Source organism: Cinclus cinclus, chromosome 2 (assembly GCF_963662255.1).
Source record: "Cinclus cinclus chromosome 2, bCinCin1.1, whole genome shotgun sequence".
NCBI classification, from domain to species: Eukaryota; Metazoa; Chordata; class Aves; order Passeriformes; family Cinclidae; genus Cinclus; species Cinclus cinclus.
In genome coordinates this window covers 107,394,994-107,417,779 of record NC_085047.1, presented here as the reverse complement: position 1 = coordinate 107,417,779, position 22,786 = coordinate 107,394,994, and the positions used below count along the sequence as shown (strand labels likewise).

Here is a 22,786-nt window from a genome sequence, read left to right as displayed (position 1 = left end):
TTCAGTTGTATTTCTGTGGAATTTATTTACATTAATATTAAAGCTAGTAAACATTAGAGATTAACATTCAAAAGTTGTAAGAAAGATGAAACCAATCTTGTATGAAATTAGGCCAAGGTCTGCATAAATTTTGAGTTAATACATAAGGGAAATGAATGCATTTTTAATTGTTTTCTTCCTTTTCTGGGGCCATTCTAGAAAAGCAGTTTTTTTAGTTATATTTTAAAATATTAGGAAGATAGTAAAAATAGTTTCCTTCATGGATTAGTCATTATAAAATAGGATGTTAGGAGGTGGCTATATCGAACAATGGAGGCAATGTAATATATAGCAAATCAACTCCTTGAATTTGAAGAAATACCCCTTACATCCAGTCTAAAAAAATTGCATGCAAGGGATATGTAGAGGGATTATTTTAGTACATACAAATCAATATTCTCACACCAAATTTTTAAAGAAACGTACACGTCATGGGACAGTTCCTTGGGTTCCTTGCATTCTCCCAGCAGGTGGTGGTTCAGTTTTAGTATCACTCATTGCTTATACGACTCTGAGTTTGGATTTATTGTCTTCTGAAAAATTTCCTCATTAGGGATTAGAAGTACAGGACACTCATACTTCTGTAGCCAGGCAGTTTGATAGAAATGCTACCATTAACGCTGCTGAACTTTGCAGGGAATATATTTTATCTCATGTGCCTCAGAAATCTCATGTTTTGCTGCTTTTAAGAGTGTCACTTTGGTAAAAAAAAATATGCTTAGAAAAGTTAAATTGGGAAACCTTACTTTTCATGATATGGCAAATTAACTGTATTTCTTAGCTGATTTTACTGATGAACTGCTATTGTTCTGTATCTGCCCAAGCCCTGTATTTACTGCTGCTTTTTTCCATTTCTTTTTTTATTTTGTTTTTCTTTTCTTGTAAAGTACAGGTGGTTTCTCCCCTAGTGTATGTTTGCAATGTTTCCCATTGTGTAGTGTTGTGACACCTCACCTCTCTAGCTATAGAAAACAGCCTGGGAAGGACAGCATGGAGCTTTGTGTTGGCTGATTTATTGCCAGCCTGTTCCTACATTTACTCCAAGTGTTTCAGAGCTGAATTTGAACTGTGCCATTCACTGATTCCTAATTTCTAATATCGTTGGCATAGAAGAATGTGTTTAGTTTAAAAACTGACTGCTTTGAATGCAAATCAGAGAATCAAGTTGCCTGACCTGCATAGATGATACGTTTCTTCATTATTTTTCTTCACTGTGTGCATCTGTTTATGCATATATGGATCCAATTGGCAACTCTAAACACCTTATAAGAAAGTACATGCTTATAAATACCTACATTCAAGATGTCAAGAAAGGTTAGCTGTAATTCAAGTGATCAATTTAATGTTTTCAGTCTTTTTTTCTTGATTAAAAACTGAAAAAAAAAAATAAAAATGAGTATACCAAGATAACATTTTATTTTACTAAAAATACTGAAAAGCCTGATGTTAAGGTTTAATTTATTTTTTTTTTAAATTTATTTTAGGTTTCTGTATGTGTGCTTTGCTTTTTTACTATTTTTTTTTTTTTTTTAGACAGACTGTGTTTCAACTGAAACACAAGATACCTGCCATAACAATTTGATGGTTGGGTCTATTCTTTCCTTCCCTTCTTCAAGTATTTAAAACTTGTATTTTAACATTTTATATAAATGTATATATGTGCAGCATTAAATTGTTTTGCAGTTTGTTTGTGTTTTTTTTTTTTACTAAAACAATGGCTTCTGGTATTTTTTCAGGTGTCCAAAGATCTTCCAGAAAAACAAAAAGAAATAGAGATTCTTCTAAAGGATTTTGTTGAACTCGATCAGCATCTAAATCAGGTGATATTGTGGGTAACTCCTGTCAAGAACCAGCTAGAGCTTTACAACAAAGTGGGTCAGCCAGGAGCCTTTGATATTAAGGTAAATTTTCCTGCATTTTAAAAAAGCACTGGAGTACTTAGTGGTCAACAATTCAGTTGCAGCATCAGCTGTATAGTGTTTATTAATGATGCAACTTTGAGGCAGATGTCAACTGTAGTTCCCAGAAGTTCAAAGCTCTATGAATTAAGGAAACCTTTTATTCTTTTCTGCTGAATGGTTTTTAGTGAGAGGGCAGATTAGAACGAATGGTTCCAAGATAGTCTATAAGTATAACATATTATTTTTGCCATATTATATACATAAAACAATAGTCCCAGAAGTTAATATATCAAATTTTAATATAAAGTGAACGAAAATTTATAATATCAGTGTTGAATCATTAAAGCTGTTTCATTGAAGCTATTATCACTACATGAAAATCAGAATATTTAAGACCATAATGCAATTCTGATATTGCAAGGAAAGATACTTAATTGCACAGGTAACAGTCCAGAATCAGTAAATTCTAATAAATAAATTATCTAATAAATGTAAGAAAAATACTTGTAATCTGACCTTTGATATATGTTTAAGTATAAAAAAATGTCTGTATATGGGTTGACTGAGGCCAGAGAAATTAAGGCTGAAGAAAAATGCTGTCTATAATCGTCTGGCCTGCTGAGTGTATACTTAGACCTTTTGGGCTTGCCTTTTACTTATGGTCTTCAAATAAACTGAGGAAATATTTAAAGTATAATAGAGAATTGAAATCTCTGAGGTTATAGTTTATGGTAGCTCAGCATCATGTTCACATAGGTGAACATCAAAGAGAAGACACTGAGTTTTGTTTTGTATCAATTTGATGGTGCAATATTTAGTGGAAAATAAAAAAAAATAAATGTTTAAAAATTCTTGTCTTGCGTGAAATGGAATAATACCTTCTCCTGAAGATGTATGATTTTGCAGAGCATGTTTATTAAGTTTACTTTAACTTAGTTTCTGCTAAGGAGCTGGTTTAATGGCCAAACATTTTTAAGCCATACAACCACATTATATAAAACACAATCTCAAGTCCTGTTGCAGTTCTATAATTGACAGAATGAGTTCAGCAATGGCATTCATTCCTTTTCTAAAAGATAAAATTAGTGTAGCTTTTTGCCAGTGTCATTATATGTACTGATTGACTGATGGAATTTTGGTTTCAAGAAAAATACAAGTCCTTATCTTCTGTAGTTTAACAAAATTTTTTAGGTGATTCATATTTTTTTTCTATTTTGTCCCTTTATTTCTAAAATGATTTCACCATTGAATTTTATATAAAATGAAAATAGGGCTAAATTTCTACAAATTATAGGACTATGTTTTTCCATACTTATTGTGAGAGAAATGTTCGGCTTAGCTCTTCCATTTTTTGGTGGTGTGACTAGAATATTTCTGAAAAACATTCGAAAGAACAGGAGAAAAAAACAATAAAAAATCTGTAGTCCTGGAATGGAGGGAGGAAGTCATTCCCTGAGAGGTGGGGGAACAATGAAGAGCTCCAAAGAGAGTCAAATACTCTTTCTCTCTCTGAAAGACTCCATCATATCTCTTTCGCAGTTAAATATATATCACTTTCCTAAAGGATAAAGGAAAAGGTTGACCAGTTTTGGTTGTAGATCACTTAGTTGTGATTATAAGGACTTTAAGGATTATAAGGACTACTATTATTATAAGGATTATAATCATATGAAGCATATTTGCTTCTTATCTGCATGTTAACTATGTGGATTGCTTTGAAAAGACATAATTTAACTTCTTTAAGATGTTGAATTAAGTTTATCCAGACTGTAGGGTTTTTTTGACAGAGAGAAACTTTTGTGTTTAAGACTATTAATTATCTCTCAAGGCAGATTATACCCTCAGAATCTTTTTTTAAGATTAAAGAGAGTAAGACCATTAGTAATTACAAAACACATTAAGAAGGAGTAGATAGAATTTAGGAAAGCAGCCTATTCTTGATGGTGTTCAATTTTACTCTCAACTTCAAACATTCAGACCCATGCTAACATGCTATCTGTCCTACACTGGGTCAAGCATGAACAGACACATCCTCTTAAATCATTGTTGAAATGTTGATATTTATGTGAATTTTTAAATTGCTGTCCCAATTGCAATTTAAATTAATTTAAATTGCAATGGCTAATGCGTACCTTTAAAAAAGTAAGGATGTATATCATGCCCATGAAAAGGATGTGTCTTTTTCTCTGATATTCCTAGATGCTGTATAAATATTCAACTTTTATTCTACAACAATTTAAATGCTTTCACCAATATCCAAAGAATATTAAAGTATCTAAAGTATCTCCTATGAGATTTCATAACTCCTTTTCTCAGAAATAAGATTGACACTTATAATCACATAGAAGAATGAAAAGCATAGTGATAATAGTCTTAGAAAAGAGACTGGATGCAAAATTTTACAAATAATCTCTTTGGACATTCTAAAAGTTTGGAAGCTATGAAGAAGTTTAAAACTATCCATCACACTTGTAAATATAGCACTGGAGTGGAAAAGGCCAGATTCATTTAAGTCCTCAGGAAAACCAGACTATTTTGATTATAGGATTTGACATAATGGCTTGCAAATTTTAATTCCAATTTCATTTGAGGCATTGTCTTTTATGAAATTGTCTTTTATGAAATGGGAATTCTTCATACTGTTATTAAGCATGTGAAGTTAAGTTCTCCTTTCTCCCCAGACATTAAGTGCTCTCCTGACTTTTTTGTTTTCTAAGTTGTTTTTTTCAGGGAAAGAGTTCTGAAATTAACATGAGTAGGTATAAACTTTAAGTATTTGAAGGATATTCATTTCTAAAAGCCACAAAATATTGACTGTTAGAAATTTTCTGACCTCAGATGCAGGTTGGAATAAATGAAAAGAGCATGTGGGATTGGATATGTAGAAGAGAAAGAGGATATGGATATGTGTTTATTTTGAATGGATAGCTGGGGTGTTTTTAGCTAGTTAGCAATTTTATGTTGAAGTAATATGCTTGTTTTAAAGCAGGTTTCTAGCATTTTTACTTATATCTAGCAAATTTAAATTACAGAAATTTGTGGTAGCTGTAATTTAAATTCGATACACAAACTAAAGTGCATTTGAATACCAATTATCAATATTCTGAAAGAATTTTCCAAAAATACAATGATTTCCCTGAAAAACATAGCAGCCTTTGCTTCTGACATGCAACTGTCATTGCATTTTCTTCCATAAATCAAGGGGTATTATAAATGCAGGTCCTTATCCGAAAATCTGACCTAACTTTTTAAATAATATTGGTCTATATAATACATGCACAATAAGCATATAAAGGAGAATATCTTGGAATTTCACTTCCACATCTCTCATTGATAATTTTCACTTTCTGTGAATTAATACCAGTTTAAAAGCTCATATCTTTTTTCCACATGCAAAAATCAGCTGTTAAAAAGAGAAGTCCACTAAATTTATTTAGAAGGAAAATTAGATAAAATATCCAGGAGTGTTAACTTTTAATGGTGGCAGAAAAGTAATTCTATGAGAGTAAAAAAAAGGTGCAGCCAAAGGCTAAATTATTGCATGTTGTTTGTTACAGAGAACTTCACAAAGTAAGACTTTGAAGACATAATACATAATTGGGCTTGGTGACAATTAAAATCCCTCCTACAGCTCTTAAAACTACATCTCTATTAGTAATTACAAAATGTCCAGGACCGTTTTCTAGCCTAGAGGTTAAGTGGCACAGCACAGCTTGCATCCTTTCAGCAGCAATCCCAACTCCCCCAAGAGCAGAGTTGCATCCAAAGTGCCTGTTGCTGCATCTGTGGCTGATGTTAATGCCTGTGACAGTGCCTGGGCATTACCTCTGACCTTGCAGTTCGTCCCATGCTGGAAGCAAAGCTCACAATTTAATGGTGTGGGTAGTTATGCTGAATAACTTATGCCCTCTCCCTTTTTAGTTCATTACTTTTGTCACCACATAAAAAATGAGGGAAGAGCGAAAATTAGTTATATGAAAATAAGAGTTGTTACGTTTCAATTACTGAGAGATGCCTCTACTCAAATTAAGGTGCAAACATGATAATATGCTGAAGTCATTAGCACATATTTTATTTAACTGTAAAATGTGAGGTAGAGAGATAGAATGAATTAGAAAAGAGATGGGAGAGAGAGAGAGAGAGATGGGGAAAGAGATAGAGACAAGTTAAGCAGAAAATAGGTGCCATCTGTAGATCCAATAGTCTCCTGTTGGTCTTCCTTCACCCTGGATGTCTCAGTGGTGGGGGTCCCAAGTTAATTTAAAACCTTTCACTATTTAAAGACTCTTGCAACCAAAGGAATTAATGTTCATTGGCTACATAATTCATGGCTCCAGATGCTTAATACCTGATTTTTCCTACACTTGAATAATAAGTTTAGTGCAAACATACACAGAGGGACAGGAGCTTTCCTACTTCACAGTAATGCAATTAGAAAACAGAAAAATAGAAGATGAAGACATAAAGAGATTGGACAAGTCCATCATCTTCATTGGTCACCCATGTGGAGTAAGACTTTGTGGTGAACAAGGAACATACCCAGTGATTTGTAGCCCTACAGTCCCTGGAACGTTCTGTGTAGTTTGAGGCTTTGGGCAACATCTGAGCTTCTAAAGCATGTACAAATGTCAGTTTAAACTGACAAAAAAAAGTTAATAAAACCATGAACACTATTAAATTGTAAAAACAAACTTTTTAGATAGTCCATCCCAGAAAGCATATTGTACTTTGCAACAGTAAATATAACTGTATAATATATATAATAATAATATAAACTATAAAATACATTCCCTGCTGATTTTTTTTCTTTGAGCTCATTCTGCTATCATAATTCTACACTTACTTCAAAGAATTACATATGGCTCAGTAAACTCTAATATATTTTATGTCATTATGATTTGTCTTTGTAATTTTCTTGACCATGATTTAGAGGCTGTAGTGCCACAATTAGGACCTGCACCCTCAGCTAAGCACAATAATTTTTACAGTGGTGTCAAAAATCACACTTGAGCTTTAATTACTAATAACTAATGTATTGAGCAATAGTTGAGAAAGAATTCTTCCTTCTCAGGATCTAGAAAGCTTCTGTACCAGTGTTTGCTTCACTCATTATTTTCATGCTTCATTACAGTTTTCTTCTAAAAACTGTCAAAAAAAATATATATATAAAAATAAATATAAATTATATATATATATAAATTTAAGAAGCTATCAAAATAAATCAACATTGTGATGCTTATTTATAGGCTACAAATTTAAAGTATTAGGATAGATCTTTGTTCTTTGTGTTGAATATTTCTTTTACCACATTGACGTGTTCACTTCCAATAATAGCATAATATGTAGACTTCACCTATGAAATACTCATGTATATGCATGGGGAAGGCATGAAATCTATATCTGAAAGAAAGTCTTGACTCCTCTGCGACTTGTGAATACTGGAACACTTCCAGGTTTGCAGTGTACCAGCTTCTCATGCATGTAAAATGCATTTCATACTGTCTTCTACAACTCTGGTTTCCCAAGCTTGACAGTATGACTCTGTCTGGGTTCGTTCTTTGACCTGGGTTTACCCTCGTTCTGATATTTAATTTGCATGATTTTGTATTCATACTTCACAAACATAGACAGTATCATCATGAATTTCCAATTTTACAAAATGGTGCCAAGGAAATAGTGCAACAGTTTTTTACATTATAGCATAGAGAAAGATTGAAGTACTTAACAGAACAGCTCTGTTTATGATACAGATTCTGCCAGCACTGGTGTCTAAGCTGTGGGTGTTATAGCCACAGTCCGTGGATGCAGCCATGGCAGGGGTACCTTTCACCAGTGACATGCTGAAGTTCAGCTCTTACTATGTGAATGTTATTTACATGCTGGTACTTTTTTCCAATCAGTAACTTCTCTCAGTACCATTGACTACATAACACCCTGCCTGTTTTCAATTTATGTTGATCAACTTTATTTTTATTAGCTGTTTTTCTTTCTCTGTCAATAAAAGGCACAGCTAAGGATGTGCATTTTCTAAATCCTACACATTCAAATGCCATGGTTTTGCTGGTTGTATTGCCACAATTTTTATTCATGTAAGTAAACCTGAATCTTAGGAAGTGGTGGCTGCTTTTCAACACTTAATGTAACCATATCCTCTCAGCATAAAGCTGAGACCCTGCAGGATAACATGGGTGATATGAAATACTGTCTGTCCGTGAAGGAATTTTGACATGAGGAAGATTTATTTAGCATTTTCAGACCTACCTGACCCAAACAACACTATCTCAAATTTTTGCCTTGCTTCTTGGGCTCTCTAAGGATAGCCTTGCTTCTTTCAAGTCTGTGGCAATTTCATAGTATTTTGATATATATTTCCCAAGGTACTTTGGCAGTATTTTGAGCTAGAAATGTATGGGATGTCCATTTAACAGCAGGAGATAGTAGATCTAAGAGCAGAAAAAGCTGTGTAGCAATTACTGAGGTGTGGACATCCATGAACTTCTAAGAGGATGGTCTCTACCTTCCCTTTTAATCTAGACACGGACAAACATTTTGCCAAGTATTCTTTTTTTTTTTTTTCCCAAAGATATTAATATTAAAAAGAGTCCCTAAAACAAGACTGCAAATATTGTTGGGCTATTAAAATATTATATGAAACATTTATACAGAAACAATTACAACTCTTGCATTCAGTATGGCAACCCTGCAGCTGGCTGGAAAGAGCCAACCATGTGTTGTCTCTGAGACATGCACAGAATTAGTACGGTTGGTTCAGTGTAAGGTCAGCAGATACTACTCTGGTCATCCAGTCAGACCTGCTTTATAAAGTCATCATTTCAGTTTTCTGGCTTATTTTCTGCTTGAACTGCAACACACCTCTCTCAGAAAGAATAATTTAAAAACCCCAAATGAAACCAAACCAACCAAGACTGGTTTCTAATTTCCACATATGAACAATCATCCACATCTCCTGGTAAATTACTTCAACGGTTGAGTTAAAAACCTGAACATTTTTCCTCAGCTGAGTTTATTTAACTCCATCTTTCTGTCTCTGCTTTGTTTGCCAAACTAGAGATATTGTACTAATATTGTATTAATGGGCAATTAAGTTCTTTCTTAAACCCTGTTTGTTCACCATCAGTATTGCAGTTCTAATTTAGACAAGAAAGCAAATATGGAGTATCTAATTAGTATTAGTTCAAAAAGCAATTATTGTAGTGGTCAAAGCAATTTTTTTTTTTTTTTGGTCCTGATAATAATGTGGTTGTCTTTAATCACAAGCTTTTTTTGGCTAAGTCAGAAAATCAGTCTAAGTAGGTGGCAAATGTTACCATAATAGGAGTTGCAGTCTCTTCTGCATTGTCTACTTAATGGAACATTTAAGGACGTACATGAGCACTTTGAAATGTGTTTATTCTGATTCAGTCATCCAGATTTAATATACTTAAGCCTTTTAGGGATACGTTATGCTGAACATGTGGATGTAAACCTATACTTTACACTTTGAAACAGCTTTGCCTACGGCATCAACAATCTGTGGAGCTCCAAAGTTATGGCTCAAGGAAGTTGTGCAAATACTGACCTTTATTTCATCCTACTGACTGTTCTGCTGAGATTTGTTTACTTCAGTTGCAAGAAAAAAAAGGGAAATCTCAGAAGTGATGCTGCTCTAGCTGACAGCTTAAGAAAATACCTTCAGAAAGTCTAACCAATGTTTTTTCTTGATTTATCCCAGTTTTCCTTTCTGCTAAATATTTATTTCCTCATAGTCCTGTTGTTCAACCACATTTCTGTGTATGACAGGACCCCAAGTCATTGAGGGTTTTCATTAGAGATTCCCAGATGTCTGGCTTACAGGAAGAACCCTAGAAAGCTCCAAAGCATGCTTGAATTCATGCTGATATTTGAAGAACAGAATGAGAATAATAGGGTTTTCATAAGTATATAAAAATCAAAATGAGTGGATAAGACAGACCACAAGTAAAAGCTTTCTTATTACAACCTACTGCAAATGAGACTAAGATAAAAGTAACATTTTGCAATCTGTTTCAGTCAGAATGCACTTTTTAAATGTAGTCTGTGTAACATTTGTGGTGTGCTAAGGCTTTAAAAAAATACTTTAAGTGGGAGTTAGCTTTTTTTACAACAAAAATCCCCGATTTCTTTCTAATATGTACATAGTAAAGATGTTTTATCATGTTGTGATGTAGTTAACAATATACTATTAACCAAAAATAATTTTAGATCACCAAATATGTAAAGAATGCAATGTTTTCTAGTAAGATAAGAAAAGCTTACAAATAGGCTAATGCTTATATGGTTCTAGTTGCTCATAAATTTTAGCTGTTGGTGTAGATTATTTACTTTGGTATTTAGTGTTTGAAATCTAAGGGTCAGGATTTTTTATAAAGGTGAACAGTCTGTCTTCTGAAAATTTTAAATTCACAGATTTCGTCAGCCCTGCTGAATTAGCATAATAAAACTTGTTGTTTTCTTTTGCTCTCTAGTCGTGCAATCCAGAAACACCTTAGTAAACCTAGAAAAGAAGTATTTAATTTTTCTGATAGCTTTTATTACTGATAGCAATCTTCATTTAATACCATTTTCAATTTTTTTTTCCATCCAAAACATTCTAAGTTTCTGAGGCAGTGAGATTTTATTTAGTGAATTCCTACTTTAAATGCAAAATTTTAAAAGAACAAAAATGCTGCAGAAGAAGTTGAACAGTAATTTTTTAGTGTTTAAGGCAGCACTGGAATACACTCTAATCTTTCCAAGGATTGATGTACTTTAATTTTGATGTTTGAGTAGTGTAGTCCAGAAAAGAAAGGATGAATTCGATATTCTATATACTCTATATTTTAAATAATGTTTCAGCTTTTACTTATCTATTATATTCTTAAAATCAATACGTTTTGATAATAGAATTAATCTTAAGTTAGTGGAAAAAGTTCATTGACTAGTTTGGGTCAGAGTGTTTGCAAAACAGAAGGCTCTTTTTACCTCTGACTTTTCTTTCTTTTTTCTTCTTCTTCTTTTTTTTTATTTTTTTTTTTTCGGAGGGCGAGGGGTGTTGGTCAGTGGCAGCAAATGTAAAAAGACACACAAAACCTCTCATAAGGAAATGAAAATACAGATATTTAATCAACCTTATTCCATATTCCTTTCTGTTTGGTTGAACAAGGAGCACATTATAGTCAAGGCATACATCAAGTAAACATTGTTTAGGTTTCCTTCTTTTGCATTTCTGGACTTTATTTTAGTAATATGTATATTATGATTGCATGAATATTTAGGATGAAATGGCCTAGGTTGCTCAGCTGGATTCAAGTTCCCCTGCTGTTAAAAGAGGAGCTGAAGCTGCTCTGTTCCAACCTGAAGAGACAACCCTATCCTTCATGTTTTACAAATGTCGGCAGCTGGTGCTCCTTACCTCTGCAGGAGAGCTCAGGATGTGTGGGATGGAAGGAAGGATACGGGGAGAGGGCATGGAGGACAGGAGGGAGGTAATAGCGCCCGCTCCTCCTCCTACCTGCTGAAAGCCTGAGGAGTCATCATAACTCCTTCTAACCATAGGAAGAGGTTAAAGCTGCACTTGTTGGGAATTCTTTCTCATCTTTATTTCAGCACTGCCATTTCCCCAGGAAAACTGTTTTCCAGGGTGATTGTGGCAGATTTAGGTTATTATAGATAATGAGGACATGGACAGGAAGGACAGAAATGCAAGTCCCATTTAAGGAATGGATGGCAAAATGACACTTCTGGATAGGAAGTGAGTTGTCAGAATGCAGAAATTCATGTTTCTAGTGCTAGTTCCCTGAAAACCCTGCTGACCCTTTCGAATCATCCTCTCCAGACAGTATAACCAACCACTTTATATTTTCCAGCCACCTTTGACTCCAAATCCCCCCTCAATCTCAATGGTCCTTTCTCCCTGCTTACTCAGTGTCCCAATCTTTTCCCTTTACTCCTTCCTTACCTCTGGGTCATCACTCTCTCCTGTATTCCTCAAAACTTGAGTCCTTTTCCAAGGCTTATACAGCCTTGATTTTTGCTTAAAATGTTTCAAACTGTCTCTGGTGTAGAATTTATGTCTGTTTACTCTGTGGTGGTCAGTTGTCATATATTTTAAATAGCATAATAAGTTCATTTTTGGCAGCTAAAAACTTACTATCCTTAGCTTATTATCCTTAATAACTCTTTATCTTTGAAAATTAACATGTATTTGGATTTTGTCCATGATAACTTTGAATGACAATAAGAAGGCTGGCTACTCTTGTCAATTATATACTTGACAACCTTAAGTTAGAACAGAAGAGAAAAGCACAGTTGTGAAGTAGCAAACCCAATTCTAGATAAATGAAAGAAAATTACCCCACACAAGAGAATGAAAATGCCAAATGGACATTTCTGTGTTTTTTGTCCATCAGTCATCCTTTGCCAGTTTTTTCTTGACAATCTAGGCCCAGAATAGTCCAATTTTAACACTCTACTGATTCTTTTACCTTTTCATTTTACTAACATACTTTTAAAGGAATAGTTTTATATATAGTAAGAGATAGTGCAGTTTCTAAGAGCACATTAAGAATGTTCTGGTATAAACACCTGATTTGGCAAAAGGCTGAACTGGGAAAACTTCTGAGGATGAAAATTAAACTACCTACATCTTGATATTCTGTGTCTAAATGAGTTATGACTCTTTCCTGAAATTTTCGTATGGGACTTCAAGGATTAACCTGATCAATGTTTTGTTTGTGAGCTTTGAGCATTTAAATTCTAAACAGTGTGTCCAAATCTCTTCTGAAGAAATCTATTTCAATTGCAAGAATATTAAACAATATTAGCTGCAGATGGATTGTGAAAATATGGTAAAACTTTCCCAGTGAGTAATCCTTGTAAATTTAATATACAAAAGACTTTGCAGCCATAAGGATAGATTGCAAACACTGTGTCCCAGCATCTCAGGAAATGAAATATTTTTGAAAGGTGATCAAGTATTTGACGTGTACTGGTACTGTTTTTATTGGAAATAATGGATAATTAATCAGTATGTGATTTCATTGCTGAAAGCATAAGTTTTTTAGAACTGTGGGTGAATTGGTTAGAAATCAGTGAGCTAGTACCTCAGATTTGGTTTTTGGCTTCCTCCTTGTACTACTAATTACAGCTCCAGGTGTGCTTAATATAAGCAAACTAACAAATGCAAAAACAAACTTAGAGAAATGACAGTGCAGTTTACCAAGGCTCTAGTGAAGTCAATATTAAAACTATAGCTTGCTTCAGTGTAGTTAGGTTTCCTAAGATAGGAAATTTCCTCTCCTATTCAACAAAACACTGTTTTCTAACATTCTCGCCATCTTTTTCATATGTTCTTTTCTTAACAGAAAACATTCCATCTCTTCAAAACACAGTTCTTGAAAGGTCTTGGGTATATTCTTGATAATAGTACATTGTTTATGAAACAGTACATCTTCTTTGTAAGATTATATAGTTTTTTTCTATGGATCACAAGTAATTTAAAATACTGGAATCTGAAGAAGAGCTCATTCAAATGAATACTTACAGCTGCACAAGGTCCTATTAGCTTTGGCTTCATTTTCTTTGAATTGATTGTTTGGCAATAAATATTAGAAACAGGCAGTGTATGCCTTCCTAGTTTTTTTCTATATTGGAAATGATACAAATGTTTTGTACCTTATAGATATTTGAATGTTTAATTTGGCTGATATTATTTTGGCTGATATTTGAGCAAAACTTGGTTTGATTTTTACTTGCGGATTTAAGTAAAAATAAAAATGTATACCTAAAGTGATCTTAGTTCTTTCTCACCATGAAGTTAATGATAATGTGGAAATCGCTCAATCCTGTTGCAGATTTTGTACTAAGCTTTCAAGTAAATGCAGCTTTGACATTGGATATCGTGCTGCAAAGCTCAACTCCTGTGAGATGCTCTTGTAAAGACAGTCAGTGTGTTTCACTGGAAAAATTTTGTATTTCAAGATGCTTGGCAGGGCAGGTGGGAATACCTTCTAAACAGTTGTTGTGGGTTAATGATAGCAGGCAGCTCAGCCCCACACAGCTGCTTGCTCACCACCCTGTCCCTACCTTCCCACTGGGATGGGCAAAAGAACCATAAGAGCAAAAATGAGAAAACTGGTGGGTTGAAATGAAGGCGGTTTAACAGGTAAAGCAAACCTACCCATGCAAGCAAAGCAAAGAAGGAATTCATTCACCAGTTCCCAAGCGCAGCTAGGTTTTCAACCATTTCCAGGAAATCTGGGCTCCTTCATGAGTAACAGTTACTTGGAATAAAAAGCTCTTTTACTCCAGATACTCCACCTTTCATCCTTCCCCACAGCTTTTATTGCTGAGAGTTATATTGTGTAGTCTGGGATATCCCTTTGGTCAGTTTGGGTCAGCTGTTGCCACTGCATCCCCTCCCACTTTGTTGTGCACCTCCAGCCTGTTTGCTGGTGGAACAGCATGAGAAACAGAGAAGGCTTTGAGTTTGTGTCAGTGTTACTCAGCAACAGCTAAAAGATGCCTGTGTTATCACTGTTTTCATTGTAAATGCAAAACGTAGTGCCATCCAGGCTGCTGTGAGAAAGCTAGATTCATCCCAGCTGTGCCCAATACATCCATGTAGACCTGGGCTCTGCTAAATAGCATTTGCTTAATAGTTCTTTTCATTCTTTGCAATAAGAATTCTCTTTTTTCTGGATGAAATCAGTGGATCCACTTCTGATAACATACTTACTTATGGAAATTAAAAGGGGCCACCACTCAGAGTTTGGATATAACTTCTCAATTTTCATTTCCAAACGAGGCAGTTGAAAATGAGCCAACAGCATTCTTTCCGTACTATAAGAACATAAATTCTATTTACTGAAAGCTGCCTCTGCTTCTGCTGTTGAAGTAATGTACTGGAGCCATTCCTTCCAGTGAAACTGTTGGAAGATAAATGGTAGAAATAAATCCTCATGAATATTCTTTTAAAATTATTTATGAGAGACTAATATTAGAAGATGGGAGTATCTAAATACACATTATAGTCAACAAACCAGTGGTAGACCAGTAACAGATTTTGATTTAGATTTCTTTTCAAATTCCTTTTTGTAACCAGAAACCCCTCTGAAAATTATTATTTTACTAAATTTGAAAAGAGAATGAAAATTTGCAGATAAGTCTCAACTAAGAAAGAGAATAATAAGCAACAAAGAATTTGATGGTAAAAGAAATAAATATGTCAATGTTTCCCTCACAAATTATTTTGAAATCAGTTTCTTGAATAAAACTTCATTATTTGTGCAATAAGAGAATAAATTCTGATTTATCTTTCTTGTTAGCAAGAAGAAATAAGCAATTTTAATGGCTCAATATTTTTGGATTTATCACCAAATTTCACTTGCCAGTCAAGGGGCTTATGGTGTACCCTATATCTGCTACTGTTTGATCTAAATAACTTTTCTTCCTCCAATGCTGCTATTCTTTAGCATCTAAGAACACAGAATACTAAGCAAGAGCTAGTAAAATTATTGTGACTTCCCTTATTTTCTTACACAAATTTCTCATTTTGTTTTTCTGCCAAATTTCTTTTTCTCTGTCAGTTCTCGAGGATTTGTTAATATCTCATTTTTATTATGCACTGGAAATAAGAGATGATCTGCAGTTTTGGTGGATCAGGATCTGCTATTTCGTCCTGTGTCCTGTCTAGTCTCAAAATAAACTATTCTGAATCACATCCAATCTCAAAGAAATCTTCTGACTGCACCTTTTCACAGCCCAGCTGGATGATTAACATTGCTTTATTGGTATATGACCATAGCCAAATTCTTTTCATATACTGTATCTGCAGGTCATGTCTTTACAGCTAATAATTTCATCTATCTTCTGTACCTCCAGGAAATTTCCTTTTCAGGATAGACAGCTGCAATGGATAGATAGTGATTTCTCTGTGTGGGGAAAAATTACTGTATTTCATCTCCTCTAGAAGTACAGAAGAAGCTCACAAATTTCTGATAGCCAGCAGAAAAACATGCTTTGGATAAAACATTTCACTCTGCAGAGTAGTAGGGCTTGCAATTTCAGGTGCATTGCATGGCTTAAATTTTAGGATCTTCTCAGTTCCATTTCTTTGTGGAGGATTTCCTTGTTCTTTTCTTTCCTTCCCTTTTCCAGTACTAGGAATAAGACACATTGCAGGGAACAGAATGATGAAAAACATACCAAGTTTTAAAAGACATAATCTCAGCATATTTTGCAAACTGCACAAAGGCTGCACTCGTAGGTATACAAAGTCGTTATGAACACTAAAATTGCACTTTGAGAAGAATGAGGTCCTTCATGAACTGGTCTTTTCTGTGTAAGGATTGTCACTCTCCATAATATCTCAAAAATGTTCCTCATAGGTCAAGATTTATAATTGTATCAATTTTCTAGACTCTCGTTAAAATCAGATGTCTTTTTTTTTTTTTGCATAGTTTATTCTAAAAAGGTGAATGTATCTCACAATATTCTTTTCCACATTAAGATAGTTTCTAACATGGGCTTGGGATCAAATTTTATTTGCACACATTTAAAAGATAAGTCAGTTAATATAATAGGGGGAAGAGTTATTATTTTAATTAATCATTAAAATGGCATTTTTAGAGGCAGGTACATAAAACTGTTTGTCTGCTACTTACAGAATAATTTTAGTGGTAAACTAAGTTTACAAACTACTTTGACTTAGGCCACTAATGGAATGGTCTTTAATTAATTTGAGGGGTTATTTTGTACCATTTTTCATGAATCCATAACTAAGACAGGAAGATTTATTTAAATTCTGTAATTCAGATGTTCACGGAGCACTATAAATATATAAATATATATATATATATATGAAGATAACTAAAATATTCAGAAAGTTATCAAACCTTTTCATCTGTTGCATAAAAAGAACAATGGTAAGAGCTTCCCTTTCCTTGAATTTTGTCCAAATTGATTAAAGTCTTTATTCAGGAAGTTTAAATACTGGCAACTGAATTTTTCCCCCAGTGGATTAGGTTCCAACTCATTTTGGCCACAGAACTTTTTATAACATATCTTGGGTGTATTCTAATAATATTGTGTAAATATCTAAAGTGACTCCCAAGAATGCTGTTGACTGTACTGACCTGCCATCAAGATCTGATGCTTACTGTGCTGTAGCTGAACTTTGATGTACTTTAATTAAGTCTCCTCTGATAATTCTTCTTTGCGGTGGTTTAGCTTGTTATCCTGCTCCATGAATGAGAATATGCAGAGCTGAGTCAACGGAAAAAATGAGGTCACTTTTTTAGAATGACAATTCTTATGGTAATATATTAATGTGTTGGGGTTTTTTGTTTTTTGGGGGTTTTTTGTTTGTTTGTTTGTTTGGTTTTTTGACATGTGAGTTTTAAATGAAGCACTCAGAACCTCAACACTTATTTATAGCTTTTTCCTTAATATGTGGGAATAGTAGCTTTAAAGATGTGTGTGAATGTTTGATGGAATTTCACGTTTGCAGCTACTAATAAAGAAGGATAATGTTGTAGGTGACTCCTTCCAAGAGGCATTGAGGGCCTTGTATACAAACTGGATTCATTCCACAGGGAAGTCTTTTCCCTCCCTGGGGTCCAGATAAGAGATATTAAGAAATATGGTTAAGAGACTCCCTGGACTCTGATTATTACCCACTTCTGGTTGTTCAAGTCAGCAGTGACAAGAAGTTCTAGAGCAATCAAAAAGGACTTCAGGGCACTGGGATGACTGGTTGAAGGGACAGGAGCAGAGGTGATTTTCCTCAATCCCTTTGATAGCAGAGAAAAATACTCAAAGGTCTGGGAGAACCCACCTGATCACTACATGGCTTAAAGATTGTTTTCATTGAGGAAATGTTGGATGTTTTGATCATGGGGTCATTTATACAGCACCAGCCCTATTGGAAAAAGATGGAATTCACTTGTATAAAAGGGGGAAATGTTTGCAGTTTACAGTCAGCACTGAGCTGGGTAGGAGTGTTGATCTGCTGGAGGGCAGGAAGGCTCTCCAGAGCGATCTGGACATGCTGGACCAATGGGCTGAGGCCAAAGTCTCAACAGAGCCAAGTGCTGCGTCCTGCACTGGGATCACAACAACTCTAGACAGAACTGCAGGCTGGGGGAAGAGTGGCTGGAAAGGTGCCCAGAGGAAAAGGACCTGGGGGTGCTGATCAACAGCAGCTGAACATGAGCCAGGTGTGCCCAGGAAGGCCAATGGCACCTGGCCAGGATCAGCAATGGTGTGGCAGCAGGACCAGGGCTGGGATTGTCACCCTGTACTTGGTGCTGGTGAGGCCCCACCTCAAATCCTGTGTCCAGTTTTGGGCACCTCACTACAAGAAAGGCATTGAGGGGCTGGAGTGAGTCCAGAGAAGGGAAATGGAGCTGGGGAAGGGTCTGGAGCACAAGTGTGATGAGGAGAGCTGCAGCTGAGGGAGCTACAGTGCTTTAGCCTGGAGAAAAGGAGACTCAGGAAAGATCATTTCACTCTCAAACTACCTGAAAGGAGGTTGTAACCATGTAATGGTCTGTCTCTTCTCCCAGCCAACCAGTGCCAGGACAAGAGGAAATGGTCTCAAGCTGAGTCAGGGGAGGTTCAGGTTGGACATCAGCAAGAATTTTTGCGCTGAAAGGATGGTCAGGGATGAATATGCTGCCTAGGAAAGTGGTGGAGTCACCATTCCTGGAAGTGGTCAAAATGTTCAAGTTCAAAGCACTTTGTGCTATGGTTTAGCTGACATGGTGGTGTTTGGTCAAAGTGTTGCCTGGAATAAGAAGAAAAGCTTCTCCAAACAATGTTAAAGTGCTCATATAAAGAGTAGTTCTTTAATGAAAGCTTTCAGGTGCACAAATAGAGCTGTGCACACAAGCAATAAATATAGTATTTCTACAATTTTTAAAAGGTTAATTAATTAGTCTGTCTAGCAGGTACACCCAATAGGAGGACAGTTGCCCTGGTGACCCACCCTTGGGCACCTTGGAGTGTCTCCAGGGGGTTCTTGTTTTGTCTCTCATATGCTGGTGCAAAACAAGGTGTTCTTGTTAGAAATACTTTTCTTGAAAATAAGACTAAACGGAATTTCAAGAGTGAGACATAATGTGCTAGAATGAGTTAGCTATTGTTCTAAATTATGAAAAAGGTTAAGAAAGTTCTAGAAATGATAAAACTATATATTAAAAATCTACAAAACTACAAATAAATGAAAAAGCTAAAAACCTTTAGGCATCAAAAGATTGGACTTGATCATGGAGGTATTTTCCAGTCTTAATTATTCTATGTCCATGAGTAAGAAGATCCACCACTTAAAATTCTCATTACAAGTTACTCTCTTCAACATCTAAATTACAAGAAAAACATATTTAAATGTAGTTTTCCATGATCAAGTTAAATATATATGGAGATTTATATCTGGTTATTTCATAAAAGTTTGTTTGAAATTAAAACCATCCAAATAGTTTTAGATTTTAGATTTATCATATTGGATTGTTACACATCACTGCCTTGTCTTGATCAGTAAAGGAAAATTGCTCAGTACTTCTCTTTTCCTGATCATTTTCTCTTCTTTAATTTTCATTTAACATACTGTCTTGCTAAAAAGAGGTCATGGAACAACGTGAAACTTGAAACAAGAAGTTTTGAAGCAACTCACCTTATTATTTTCAAAGATATATTTTTTTTATTTGAAGGCTATAATTAGGATTTCATATCTGCATTATATTTCACTGTGAAGACACAAGTTTAATTACCCTGAGCTTCTCCTACTGTCCCTGCAGAGTATGCCAAAGCATGTAAGCTCATGGAGAAATTCATCCCAGAAGTGTTACCAGTATTACCAAAGAAGGTGAATCAGTGCTTGTGATTCTTAATATAGACCAATACTCAGTCAAAAATGCTGCTATTATTTTTATAAGTAGTTGACTGGGCCTCCTAATATATGTGCAGCATATGTCAAACAGCCTGTCTGTGTCTGCTAGTATAGTTTCCATCTTGAAATAACATATGCCATGCCATCAAACTTTATCTTGCATTGGCATACACACCAGAGGTTTAGTCAATATATTGGTTTCAGAGAGGGAATATGAATTTTCTGAGTTCTGAGCTATATCAATAGACTTTCATAGTCCAGATGGGGCTGTAGACAAGTCCTTGCCACTTTTTCAGCCTGTAACTTTGTTCAGCAGGTTGAATTAGCATGTTGTTGGAAATGCAGAAGCCACTGTGGCTGATTCAGCAGCAGGCTTTCATCAGTGTGGATGCACTATTTTAACATTACTGTAAATTCATAGATTGTGCGTCATGGAAAAAAAGGTAGCCTCTGATTCTTGTTTATACACGTTTGAGAAACAGCAGTTTCCAGTGATGATGTATTTTAATTTGCCATATGTGTGAAAAGTTTAATTAGCATATTCATCACCCAGAGCAGGAGCAGCATTGCGATTGCTTTCTCAGGCAGTTCATAAATAGTGCAATTCCAGCAGTCAGCACTGTCTCCCAGAGACAGCCCTGAATCCTCCCACAGCAAGCAAAGTGAGTGTGAATGAGAACTTGATCAGGACTTTAAAATAAATATGACTTTGGGATTCTCTAAAACCTGATGGAAATGAGCATCTACAATTCCCATTAGCTTTAGCAGTAGCCTGTCCTGTGTAATGAAGATGAGAGGTCAGGCTCTGCTCTGGGAATATGCTCTTCTCCTGGATCCTGCACAGCCTAAATAATAACAATGGTCTTTTTTGTGTGCAAACCATCAGAGGCTATATTGTGGTCCTTACTATTTTCTCCTCTTAGGAAATTAAATGATGGAGCAGAATCCTGTAAATACTCTCTTGCCTGCCAACCCTATTAATAGGGTGTCACCTAGCAAATGGATTTGAAATTGCTGGAAATTTGTTCACTGGGCAGGATTCATCAAGGGGCTATCCCATCAAGCAAAGAACTGGGCAAAGAGCTCCCTCAAAGTTGCTACAGCAATATCATATCAGATGTGCACTTATTTAAAATAATTTTGTTATGTTTTTAATTGATATTTGCATTAGTGGGCAACAATCAAAGTATTTGCTATTCTGACAGATGTGTTAATTTCAGCACTGTCCAAATGAATGCCAAAATATCAAGAACCTCTTTTTCCCCTGTACTCTTACCACTATTCTTACTGCCAGATATATATCTCAAAAGAAGCATCGTGCTGCATTGGACAGACTTGCATGATGCATTTTGGTTTAGGTCAAGGCCACTGAATTTGAAAGATCAGTAACAAAAAAGTTACTTCATGTAACTCCAGAAAATTGTAGAGCAGAAGGAATCAGTGATTTAACAACTCAATACATTACACCTTCCACACTGGTTATAGCCTGGAAGAAAATGATGTCTGTGCTCCTAGACCAGTCCATGGTGGTAAACAAAGTCCAGTGAGGGAGGAGGATTGAGAAATCCACTTCAAAGGCACATTCATGGTGCAGGTTAAATCCTCAGTATAGACACATCCACGGTGTTCTTGGTATTCTTGGACTCCATAGGGAGTTGCAATGTGATTTTCCTGCTACAGAATTTGTTATGATAACTGATGCTGCCACAAAAGGATAAGTATTTGAAACATATAGACTAACACAACAGAAAATATTAGCCATATGCTGCAGGTGTCGTAGTTTAGGGAAAAAAAACAAAAACCCCAAAACAAACAATGAAACAAGAACTAAATCACAATTATTAAAATGCCTAGCTTTCATTAAGATAGGAAGAAAATTACCTCTTCATTAACACTCCTTGATTATATTTTTTCTTTATGTGCTGAGTAGGGAAGTAGAAAGTTAGCATAGTATAGAAACAGAAAGAAACAGAAAGAAAATAAGACTTTAATGAGGGTTTTATCAAAAGGTTAATAAACTCTCACCCACCTCAATATCCCAATTTTGCTGTGTATTGCTTTTCAGTGCTCATTCTCTATCAATCCTTAGTTATATTTCATTAACATTGAAAGGCATATTAAAAAAATGAAATTGAAACGTTTCAAATATCATTGAAAAAAATCAGACAAGATTCAATTCAATTCATTTGTTGTTACCAATAGTATACCAATAGTACTTGAAAAGAAAAATGAAAGATGACACTGAATTTGCTAAGATTTTTTTTTTATTATTTGTGGTTGTCCATAAAGTTTTGCAAATAAAGTTTCAGGGAGCAGTGTTGAGTTTAAATGTAGGAGCAAAATGCACCCTTCTGGGGACTTAAAATTCCATAGATTTCAGGAGGTTTATTGCAGTAAAAAAGAACAGCAGATTTTCACCAATAAAACGATGTGTTAACTCAGATAGTGACATACCTGGCACACAATCTTGTTTTCTGTCATGTTTATGATAACTGAGAATGTGGATGGAAAATTAAGTTGGAGAGTCAGTGGGTAGTCAGCAATACCGATTTAGGACAAGATAAGCAACCTATATAGCAGGTGGGTGAAGAGAGAGGAAAACAAAAAGATCCCAACAAATTCATTTTGATAATTCAAGTATTATTTCACTTATATTACTAGGAAACAAAATGAAATAAACCATGAATCTTGGAACTCCAGATTTAGTTTTTCTTTTCTCTTACAATTTTCGATAGATTTGAATTTTTGGTTTTTTGGGGGTTTTTCTGGGTTTTTTTTGTCTTAATTGTAGTGTTTTTCCCATTATTTATTTGGTCAGTACCTGACAAAATGAAGCTGCTGTATGTTGGGAGAGATTATTTGGAATTTCCTTATGTTAGCAGATGTCTTACACCATTCCAAATTTTAAAAGAAATTGCTAGAGAATATGCTGTTTTTAATT

General features: G+C 35.0%; 1 protein-coding gene across 2 annotated transcripts in view; it reads left to right on the top strand.

Annotated features, from left to right (window-relative positions):
- Positions 1-22,786, top strand: part of DMD (dystrophin) — a 767,992-nt gene that overhangs the window by 409,661 nt on the left and 335,545 nt on the right. For both annotated transcript variants that reach the window (XM_062488103.1, XM_062488102.1), the window contains one exon: positions 1,776-1,940. In XM_062488103.1, coding sequence (XP_062344087.1) covers positions 1,776-1,940 — 165 coding nt within the window. The remainder of the gene's footprint in view (positions 1-1,775; positions 1,941-22,786) is intronic.